The 12296-nt window shown below is 35.0% G+C and overlaps 1 protein-coding gene across 4 annotated transcripts in view; it reads right to left on the bottom strand.

Annotated features, from left to right (window-relative positions):
- LOC131154577 (protein LUTEIN DEFICIENT 5, chloroplastic) overlaps positions 1–12296 on the bottom strand; it is a 31139-nt gene that overhangs the window by 6106 nt on the left and 12737 nt on the right. For all 4 annotated transcript variants that reach the window (XM_058107433.1, XM_058107432.1, XM_058107434.1 and 1 more), the window contains exons 8-12: positions 7673–7768; positions 7492–7593; positions 1657–1689; positions 1441–1521; positions 1248–1330 (exon numbers count right to left, since the gene is read on the bottom strand). In XM_058107433.1, the coding sequence (XP_057963416.1) occupies positions 1248–1330; positions 1441–1521; positions 1657–1689; positions 7492–7593; positions 7673–7768 (395 nt within the window). The remainder of the gene's footprint in view (positions 1–1247; positions 1331–1440; positions 1522–1656; positions 1690–7491; positions 7594–7672; positions 7769–12296) is intronic.

Raw genomic sequence — 12296 nt, forward strand, 5'->3', positions numbered from 1 at the left:
ACCCTGCACATTATGAAGCTCCCATGCAATGCAAAGCCCATTCATATAAGAAAGCCCCTCCTACATGCAGTGGAGACCCCCATGCACAAGGGAGCCCCTCTCCCCGACTTTGCAGAGTCCCTTAGTTCCAGCGCATGTTGGGGAGCCCCCAAAAGTCAAGCCTTTGCAGATTTGGCATCCCACATGAGCTGAGGAGCTCCCACCAAGAAGGAAGGCCCTACACTTTGAAACCTGCATACTAAGAGGCCACCTTAATTGTTGGCGAGCCTGGGCAATGGAGAGCCCCTATGTGCCTTTTTATTTTCAGGAGGAGAGAGGGGGCATGCAAAAAGAGTAGGAACAAGAACAAACAAGTGAAGAGATCTATGGAGACAAAGCATGTGTGGTAGTGTAGTAAAAACTCAGCCTAACACACAAAAAGAAAGGGATTTAACGTTAGACTTGCCTTTTTAAAGAGAGAGGATATCACAAAAAAGATGCATTTGATTGCATGAGAATCAAATTTATCAACAATAAAAGCAAGCTGATGTACAAAGGAGAAATGCCCAAATGTACAAGGAGGCAACGAATATAGTCCTTTAGAAAAGTTAGGAAAGTTAGGAAAGTAAAGGGAATGGGAAGACTTCTCATCAAAAACCAAAGGAGGCAGCCAATTTAATCCTGTTAATAAGATGCCTACTTTATCTTTCATCAAGATCATTATGTTGTGGAGTGTGAAAACAAGATGACAGAGTCATGCTAGAATTAGTCACAAAAGTATAAAGAGGTGTGGAAAATACTCTTGGGCATTACTACTACGAAGTATATTTTAAGCACAAAATGCACAAAAAATAGTATCTTCAAAAATATTTCATTAAACAAAGCCATGTGGTTATTGAATAATCATACAAAAATGTGGTAGAAAACCAAAACCTCAACTTTGTTTAATTTAAGAATCCTTGTAACACTACCTTTTTCTTTTCTTGGGCCAACTTTTGAAGCCAGAGAGAGAAAGATAGGGGGGAGGGGAGAGAGAGAGAAACATTGGCAACAATTGATTTTCTATAGAAGAAAGTCCATAGCAAGCTTAATCTCAATAGTAGTACAATAGTGTCAACTTATCTTTACATTTTTATTTTTCCCACACAAGTTACTTTTGCAGTAGGATTAGTAGAATTTTGTACAACAAATAGAAACAACTAAAAAGAAAATATTAAAAAATCTAACCAGCTAGCTATTTTTCATTGAAACATTCAACAGTATGAGACCTTTTTATAGGATACTTTCCAAGTGTATCATTCTCAAGAGAACGGCGAATCAAAACAGGTGGCTGCGGGTAGAGCCTCAAGGACTGTAAAGAAAGCAAAATTGTGAATAAATAGATGCCAAAATTGAACAAATAAAATTTTGAACATTCACTTCAATGACACCGTTTAAGAAAGAACAAAAGCATTAGCTTACTTCATTGATAACTCGAGCAGTATATCTAAGCTTCTTCATGTCTTCTAATGTTGGAAACCGGTCCCCTAGAACACTATCAACCTTCGGACAACAATGTAATTAGAAACACAACCAGAGAGTCAGAGACCCTTATAATTTGTTCCACACATAAATTTCCCAATTCAGGCAGCATTTTTTCGTACTGATACATTTGTAGGAAGGCTCTCAGTTAGTTACCTCATCTTGAAGTTTGGACATGACACTAGGTTCCTGCAGTCATTAGAAAATAAAAATAAACAACAACAACAAATAAAGATAGCTTCAAAAGATAGCCTCAACTACATGCCCACTGTATGATATACACAAATGACTAACAGATATATCTTATACACATGGATAGCAATTAGCAAAATTAAGATCATGGCCGAACAAGGAGTTCAAAGAAACACTCATCATTGAAACTAAATGCTGAAAACAGTATTCTGATATAGATTGCAGGCTCATTCCCCCATAAATTAAATCTTCACGATCAAATAGTTTAACGGTATCAGATTTTAATTTTTCACGAATCTTTCGTTCAAACACTATCGCCATACTATGTCCTATATTACATGTTATCCTTTTGTCTGCCTGTTGATGTGCAATGGATCTGGACATTGATCTTTTCATGAGGGGGAGAATTGTTAGCCAGTGATGCAAAAGGACTAGGGGAAGTTGATCTAGGGTTAGGATTTGTGAACGAAATATATGAAATTAGGGCTAGAAAAATTACCTATTTAAATCTAGTTTGGAGCCAGGTAATTGCAATAGAAATATAATGAAACATATGATCAGCCTCGTGCTCTCATGCTAATAACATTCTAAGAATAACTCCTAGGGAGAATAACAATGACAGAAAAAATGAAACTGAATATTTCAAAAGTGAAAATCAACAAGAAATTGATATTCTTGGAAAAAAAAAAAAAATTAGGACCTTGGAGGATGAAAATGAAAAACTTAAAAAATAAAATGGTTAAATTGGAAAGCAAAAATGAGAACTTTGCAGATGATGAAAAAGAAAAATGAGGATTTAAACAAAACTCTTTCAAAGTTCACAAAATGGGAAAGAAAATTTAGATACTCCTTTCTGAAAACAAAGATGTGCTCTTGAAAAGAGTGGCTTAGGATTTGAACCATTGAAGAAACGAGAAATATAAGAATTCCCTAGTTAAATCATCTCGAGCATTCACTCTTTTTCTAACTTTTAATTTTTTGTAGTAAAAAAGGAAACATAGAAAAATCATGTTTTTCAAAAAATAAACAAATAATAAAACAAAAAAATATTTCCAAAAATTTCATTTGGATATGAAGACTAAGCAATGCTATTGTCCATGAGGTTTTTTATTTTGTTCCAAAATTATTATAATTCATCTATTCTAATATTTCCCTGTGTCATTTGAATTTTCATTATTTATTATAATCTTCCAATGTTTCTTTAAATGAAAATTCTATTTGAACCAAAATTTCCATAAATTAAGACCCACAAAATATCCATTGAAATTAAAATTTTAGTCCTTGACTATAATACGCTCTCACAATAAACTGAAGGTGGACCATCAAAGTCCATGCAATAAGTAATAAATGGTAGTAGGCTTAGAAAAAGAGTCAAGAATAATCTTTTGAATTTCTAACTAGATCAATATTTGATTGATACTTAGCATTAATGCACATTAATACACTATTCTTCATGCCACAAATTGTTTATGCTTCCTCAATCTAAAATAATCATAAATTTAAGGGGAGACAAAATATTTTTACTTAATTAATCATTTTTGGCATTTATATTGTTTGTCAACTATCAAATACAAGATATGATTGTCCATCTTATTATGTGTCTTGTCATATTCTATTGTTGATAAAAATGATAATATGACAACATGATTGATCTTGATGAAATTTTCATGCATGTACATATACACATTTAAATATGGATCATGTTATCAGTTAGTTAATGGTATCACTGCATGTTAATGTGAGTTAATGAAAGTGATGGTCACTATGAAGTACACGAGATAAATTATAAAGAAAGAGGAAAACCTATCGTTGTGTTAGGTTTCCCAATTTTACTAAACCTTGTCAGAGCATGGTCTCCAAACCTAAAACAGTAAACCCCAAAAGAGCCACCTTCACCGCCTAACCAAACAGTAGATCCCTCAGCCCTATGCCCGTCTATCTCCTCAGAAGGGCTGTCCAAACTTCCTGAGAGCCAAACCAACTCTAGCTTTTTCCAAAAAATAGTTGGAAGACATTGCCAGATCGAACCATAAAATATCCTTTATTTTTTTGGGAAAATCAACACCATAGTTGCCCACAGGCGATTTCAATCTGTACATTGCTGAAAGCTGATCACTGAAGGTTGGGTCCAAGCTGACCACCATGACAACACATGTCAGTGCGTGAGGCTTCATAAAAGCCTATTTTTGCTCCATTTGGTTCCTCATGGCTCAAATCCTTCTGTGGACCATGATATCAAGTCAGTGGCCATTAATTTTTTAGCCCAAAATCCATCCTTTTTTGTTGTTGACTCAGTCAATTGGGTGCACTCCGTCGATAAGTGTTTGGAACCTTTAGAAGCTGTTAGTGGTAACAAAGGCAATTAGGTGCTAGAGCAATGTTATGTTATTGTGTTCAATCCGATGGTTTGCTTTGTCCATTGTCGGTCTTGTTTGTGTTTGTTGAAATGGAGTTCATGAATCCCGAAAGTTTGATCCCATCATTGTTGCCACAAATTATGACGAAGAAATTGATTAGGAGTAATTATTGAAGTGGTCTAAGACTATCAAGATCTATTTGCAGGCTGAACACCTATGTCAATTTGGACCAATTGACAAGAAGCAAAAGGAGGTATTGGTTCAAGAAGATGCATTCATTGTCTAACCATTGTGGAACTCAATGGAACCCTTGATTGCAAGGATGTGTATGCATCTTGATGTGTGTAAGGAGATTTTGGACTGTCAAGTTTATATAATTTGAAGATCCTTCCCTCGAATAGTCATACACTTTCAGCTACAACGAGGAGATAGGAGTGTCAAGGAGCACATTGCGACAAAGCACATCCATAAGGAACTTAACATGGTGAAACCCATAACAGCTAATGTCCATTCAATGCAAAAGCAGTGGGAGCAGATAACAATCCTTTGGTTCCTAGTGGGTTTGAAACCTGAGTCTGAACCAGTTCAACCATAGCTTCTTCGTACTGCAGAGTTGCCACATTTTGTTAATGTTTACTCTCATGTACTTTGTGCCTCCTCTAGCACTCATTCCTCACCTCCTAATTCGGATATCAAAAATTCTGATTCTGAGAAGTTGCAACTGTTACATAGGGTAGTTTGGCAACTAGCCAGGGGTCATGGCAGAGGTTCCCAGTGTGGTTCGGGTAACTGTAGAGGAATGGATGGACATACTAGGGGTACCCCAAGCAGGTCTAGTCATTGCAGGCCCACCTGAAGGGGAAGGGAGAGGAGATGGTACAGTGTTGAGATATTCATGGTAAGCCATGTCACCAATGCCAGCCGCCATAGATTCCATCAGTACTGGTTTAGCCATTGGAGACAGCATTTTATATGTATCAGAAGAGTATACAAAGTTCCTGCAGTAGGCGTCACAGCAATCATTTCTTCCTATTACATTTGCTTCTTAAATAGGTAACACTGTAGCTTGTTTTCATCTCGTATCTCCTCCATTATGGGTCATAAATTCTGCTGCCACTAACCATACGAGTGACAAGTACAACCAATTTCTTTCCTACCCTGGAGTAATCTGCCAACTTACCTTGTATTACCATTTCCAATGGCTCCACCAATACAATTAGGGGAATAAGTACAGTAAACCCTACCCCCTCATGACTCCACTAATACAATTAGGATAATAAGTACAGTAAACCCTACTCCCTCCGTCTCTCCAGATTCCCCTTTAATCATGTCTGTTATCAATTTCACAACATCAATGAATTGTTCATGAACTTCTTTCCTCATTCTATTTGTAGACAATGAAATGATTGGTGGAGGACATGTAGATGGTGGCCTTTACTACTTTGAGCAGCTCTCTTCTTCTACAGCCTGTATTGTTGTTGCCACACCGCTTAAAATCCATTGTTGTCTTGGTCATCCTTCATTCAACAATTTAAAATAGTTGGTTTTTGGTTTGAGGTTTGTCCATTGGGAAAACACTTGTTCCATTTGCCTCATGACTCCATGAGCAAGGTCTTAAATTTCGATTTTGACACAAATTTCGAAGCTCCAAAAGTACGGAAATTTCGATTTTGATGTCAATTTCGATTTCGATTTGAAAAAATAACATAAATTAATGGTAAAGCATGGAATTTTTTGTGAAACTTTAGAAATGGTTAACAAACATAATAAGATAAGTTATAGGACTAATATATTACAAATTAAATACATCTATGTTTTGTATGAGGTGGAAAAGTTGTAAAATTGTAGGTGTATCAAACATATGTGTAAGATAATATACATTAAACATATTCAGCTAATACAAATGGAATTTATAAATCATTTAAATATTATTTATTATACAAATAATGATAATTTAGACATGAATGGTTAAATAAAATATTACTATAAGTTTATTTTTTCATATAATTTCAAAAGCACTTGTAATAATATTTTGTTTCGATAAAATAAATAAAAGAAATTAAGATAGAAATTTCACTTCACTCCTAAATTTCTCATTTGTATTCAGACGAAATTTCATTGTATAGTTAAAATTTTGACAAGTTTTGCTAAAATTTTGAGATTTCGATAAATTTTGAATGATTCATTGATATTTCAAAGGAAATTATGCAAGACGGAAATCAATTGCCATTTTTATTTCGAGGGTGATGGAAATCAGAAATTTCGATGGAAATTTCAAGAATTTTGTGGAAATTTAAGACCATGTCCATGAAATAAACGAGAAGTCAGCCAATTCATGTTAATTCATTCTGGCGTTTTGGGGTCTTAGTCTTGTTTCATGAAAGTTGGGTTTCACATATTTTTTTACTTTTGTCAATGACTACTCAAGGATAACTTGATTTATTTAATAGAAGTTCATTCTGAGTTGAGTAAAGACTCAGTTTGATTAACACTCAGAGAACCACACCTATTTTTTCTTCATTCCACTGGCCGCACCAGCCTGACATCCATTCCCTGATACTAACTGCTCAGCATGTGGCATTCTAAAAATGATGAATGTTTTACCAAACCAACATGATTTATGCCATTAGCTTTTCTATGATAAAAAAAAAAAAAAAAATGAAGAGAAAAACCAATAGAGAAGGTATACAAATTGGTATTGGAACAGAAGAATAGAAAAATAAAAATAAAAAAAAAAGAAAAATACTGAAAAATGCCTCTCTAATTTACTGACTTGATGAAGAAATTACATATATAAAAAGCTACAGTGCTGCAGCACTTTTTGCTGGATTTTTGAGATTCTTTTCTATTTTTTCACTACTTAAAATGACTGAGATAAGGCCACTATTTATAGGGCAGAGTACATGGGGAATAGATGGGAAATTTTAATATTCTAGGAACTTAACAACTCATTAAATAAACCTAGAAACAAGGCAAACAATATGACAATTTCCTAGAGTAAATAACTCGATCCTGTGCTATTAATGGATGACAGTTGTATTCCACTTTGAAAAACTGAACAGAACTTTGAATAAGAATCACACTGGCTTGCTGACTGAATAATTTTATTGCTGAATGTTCTGCTGACTGTAAGCTGAGTTGTCTACTGACTTTTCAACTAAATAACTGAATTAACTAACTTCAGTAGGTTCACGGCTTTCTCACAATTGGATGGCCTAAATCATCTTTCTGAATAGGTTTTGGGCAACAATCACCAATTTCCAAAGCTGATCTAATTTCCTATGCATCCCAAAAGCATAATAATAATAATAATAATAATAAATAAGACAGGGAAGAAGAAGAAGAAGAAGAAGAAGAAGAAAGGAATTTTATGTACCAAAATAGCACAAAAGTGAGCATCCAGCTACAATTATGGATTTTAACTCTGCTGTAGAGAAAATACCTTGGAAAGAAGATAGAAAGTCCACGTTAAAACAGCAGCAGATGTTTCATGTCCAGCTATAAGCATTGTCATTAAGTCATCTCGAAGTTGCTTGCTTGAAACCTGGAAACATTTGTGTAACAAGAATGGTCAATCATTAGGCTGGTTATAGACACACTCAGTGTATTAAATAATGCCATACATCATCCCCTGATGCCAAAAGAAAGTGAAGAATGCTAGGATCCTCTTCATTCATGTATTCCTCGTGAAACTGTAGTTCTTCTTCTTCTACCATCCTCTGCAAATGGACAAAAAAAAAATACAGTTATCAGCCATGAAACATCTGGAGAGACATAAGACAAATAATGGCATATAGACTGAAATACTGCATCCTGGTGGACAACAGTACTGGGTGCTAGCCAGGATCTATTGTCACATTCAGTTTCATAATCAAAGCTTCAACTTAAATATATGAAGTGGGTATTGCAAACCTGAGAGACCTAATTGTTCAGAAAAAGGAAAAACAATATTAGCATTAGCACAAGAGATAGAAGATAGAGGAAACTAGCAAGAGAATTGTCAGCTAGAGGGGATAATTATTGTTGGTCAAGGCTGTTGAATCTCTTGATATACATTTTTGGCCCATCATCTAACAGCATAATCTCTAGGTCAAGTAGTGACTTAACATGGTATCAGCGTTCTGGTCTCAGTAGGTTCTGAGTTCTAATTTTATTGTGTTTTCCCTTGTTATGTCTGTTATCAATTATTTAGTATTTACTCATCGTCTTAAATTTCCACGAAATTGTTGAAATTTCCGTCAAAATTTCCGATTTCCGTCACCCTCCAAATCGTAATGGCTGTCAATTTTCATTTTACATAATTTCCATTGAAATTTTAATGAATCATTCAAAATTTATCGAAATCTCAAAATTTTAGTGAAACTTGTCGAAATTTAACTATAGAACAAAATTTCTTCGGAATTCAAATAAGAGATTTAGGAGCAAAGTGAAAATTTTCTCTTAATTTATTTTACTTTTTTATTGAAACAAAAAAATTATTAAAAGGATTTTAAAATTATATGAAAAAATAAACTTAAAACAACATTTTTTATCTAAGCATTCATGTCTAAATTATCATTATTTGTATGATAAATAATATTTAAATGATTTAGGAATTTCATTTGTATTAACTGAATATTTTTAATGCACATTATCTTTATACACAAATTGTATTACAACTTTTCCACCTAATACACAACATAGATGTATTTAACTAGCAATATATTAATCCTAAAACTTATGTTATCACATCTATTAACCATTTCTAAAGTTTCATTAAAGAATTTCTTGATTTACTACTGATTTTCATTATTTTTTAAAATTGAAATCAGGAAACTGACATCGAAATCAAAATTTTCGTTGAAATTATTGTACTTTTGGAGCTTCGAAATTTGAATTGAAATCAAAATTTTAGAGCTTGAGTATTAGTACCTATGTTAGTAGCCGTTAGTTAGTAAGGATATTATCATTGCAAACCTACGTTAGTAGTTGTTAGTCAGTAAGCGTATTATCATTGCAATGTATTTGACATGTATTATAAATAGAGAGGGAGACCTATCGCTGTGATCAGGTTTTCCAATTCATATGTATTTAACATGGTATTAGAGCATGGTTCTGAGGCCTCAATCCCTAGTGTCACAGCCATCGCCAAACAGAGCCCTAAAACCCACAATCCTATGCATGTTTACCACCCTAGGTGAGCTGGGAGCATGGTCTTAAATTTCCACGAGAATGTTGAAATTTCCGTCAAAATTTTCGGTTTCTGTCACCCTTGAAATTGAAATGGTAGTCAATTTCCATCTTGCATAATTTCCATCGAAATCTCAATGAATCATTCAAAATTTATCGAAATCTCAAAATTTTAGAAAAACTTGTCGAAATATTAACCATGCAATGAAATTTCCTCGAAATTCAAATGAGAGATTTAGGAGTGAAGTGTTATTTCTCTCTTAATTTATTTTATTTATTTTTATTGAAACAAAAGATTATTACAAGTTCTTTTGAAATTATATGAAAAAATAAACTTATAACAACATTTTATTTAACCATTCATGTCTAAATTATCATTATATGTCTAATAAATAATATTTAAATGATTTATGAATTTCATTTATGTTAACTAGATATGTTTAATGCACATCATCTTACAAATACTTTTGATACACATACAATTTACAACTTTTCCACCTCATACACAACATAGATGTATTTAACTTGTAATATATTAGTCCTAAAACTTACATTATTATGTCTGTGAACCATTTCTAAAGTTTCACAAAGAATTCCATGCTTCCCTACTAGTTTCCGTTATTTTTTCAAATCGAAATCGACATCAAAATTAAAATTTCTGTCGAAATTCCCGTACTTTTGGAGCTTCAACATTAGAGTCGAAATCGAAATTTAAGACCTTGGCTGGGAGCACCCTCGCAGACCTGAAACAAACCCTGCAGCTGCTGGAAAACACAGCAGTCGCCAGAACATGCTGCATGTACCCTCTAAGATTTTTGCAAAAATCAACACCATGGTCACCAACTGGCACTGCCGATCTGCCAAGCCCTGGACTCCCATTGCTGGAGGCTCCTCCATGCACCCTCACAGGCCGATCAAAGGCTGGCAGCTCCAAATCCACATGCTAGCTCATGAGGCTTCATACAGCTGGTCTGATCTGATTCTAAATGGTTGAAATCCCTCCATAAACCATGCTATAAAGCTTTGGGTTATGGAGTTTAGTCCAAAGATCCAACCTTTTGGTTGTACAAATAATACTGTTGGAGACTGTTTGTCAGTGGTAGCTAAGTTCATTGGGGACCCAAACAGTGTTAAGCTATTGTCTCTGAATTTTTCCAGTTTTTTATCTTGTTTTTTGTTGGTCACAATTGTGTGTGTTCTGGGATGGATTCTATAAATCCCAAAACTATGTTTCCTTCTTCACTGAGAATAAATGGTAGTAATTGTGCACACAGTGGTCTAAGGCATTCAGGACCTAGTTGACAGGCATAGGCAAGTCCAAACACTTGTTTTAGTTTGGATCCAATGACAACAGCACAGAAAGAAGCCTGGGTGCAAGAAGACGCATTGATTGTCTGCCTATTTTGGAACTTGATGGATCCCATATTGCGCGAATGTGTATGCATCTGGATGTATGCAAAAAAATTTCTGACAATGTCAAACTCCTTTACTACACTAACATAACCAGCATGTGCACTCTCTCCCTAGAGTATTTTCAATTACAACAAGGAGACGAGCGCCAATGAGTATTTCACAAAGATGAAGCTCATCCTTCGATGGCTCAATGTCATGCAACCCATATGCCTGTGAGATGCAATGTTAAAGGGAGCAGATGACAGTTCTTCATGTCTTGATGGGTTTGCAACCCAAGTTTGAATTGGTCCAGTCCCACTTCCTTTGCAGAGCAAAGTTGCCATCCTCAGCTAATGTTTATCATCACATACTTCATGCCTCCTCTAGCACCATTCCTCATCTCTTTGTTTTGGCAGTCCAACCTCTAGTTCCAAAACTGTATTTGTTACACAAGGTTGTCATAGACATCAATCCGAGTAGTAGCAGAAGTTCTAGGTTGGTTTGAGTAATTGTGTTCAGCATGCTCATTGTGGACAAGGGAGAAATAGGATTTAGCAGTGTTGGGATCTTCAACCCCCCACCCCCCCCCCCCCACCCCCCAACCTTTGTCAATTCAGCCATCAGACACCACTCTTATTTTCTTAGCTATTGTAGTTGTATCTCTTCCAGAGGAGAATTCGACGTTCCTACAGTATCAGGAATCCCAACAAGCTTCTCTTCCTATTGTATCTCCCGCACATATGGGTAATCCTACAAGCTTGTATGTCCTCCAGTATCTGTCCCATTAGTCCTTGCGTTATAGATTTAACTGAAACTAACAATATGATAGGTATAACCAACTTCTTTTGCTCTCCAGTATTTTAAGAAGTTACCTCATGTTACCCTCACTCTATTTTGTCTTGGATATTCCAAGTTTCTCTTTAATCTAGAACATGAATTATTCCATAACAATCTTCTCTGTTTTCGTTCAGGATTTAAGGCGTGGAAGACAATTGGCAAAGGATATGCGGTTGATGGGTTTTACTATTTTGAGTCACAATCTCTCTCTACTGCCTGCCCTGCTGCTGCTCAGCACTTCGAACCCATTGTTCGTTTTTGATCATCCTTCATTAGACAAGTTAAAAACACTGTTCCTCTTTTGAGTTCTGTGTTAAGTTTTGAGTGTGAGTCTTGTCAATCAACAAACAGGCAGTGAGCCTTTTCATATTAGTTTCTTCTTATGTATGGTTTGCAGATAATATGTCTTCTTTGTAAATGACTACTCAAGAATGAATAGGCTTTGTTTAATAAAGTATCATTCTGAGTTATTTCATATCTTTTGCGCCTTTTGTTATGTACTAAAGACTCAATTTGATTTATACTTCATAGTAGTAATGCTAAAGAGTACTTTAGTACCCAATTCACTACCTATATAACTGAAAAACAGTATGATTCACGACCCAATTCATTAGTCATCTTGTGCCCACACTCCACAACAAGATGGAGTCACAAAGAGGAAAATTGAACTCCACAACCAAATGGAGTTGCAAAGAGAAAAAATAGGCATATCCTTAAAGTCACTTGTACTCTATTGTATGAGATGAATGTTCCAAACTATTTTGGAGTGATATTGTGTTGGCTGCTTGCTTTCTTATCAACAAAATGCCATCCTCTATCCTTCGTGGTAAAATACCCTATTTGGTTATC

The sequence above is a fragment of the Malania oleifera genome, chromosome 4, assembly GCF_029873635.1.
Source record: "Malania oleifera isolate guangnan ecotype guangnan chromosome 4, ASM2987363v1, whole genome shotgun sequence".
Classification (NCBI taxonomy): Eukaryota; Viridiplantae; Streptophyta; class Magnoliopsida; order Santalales; family Ximeniaceae; genus Malania; species Malania oleifera.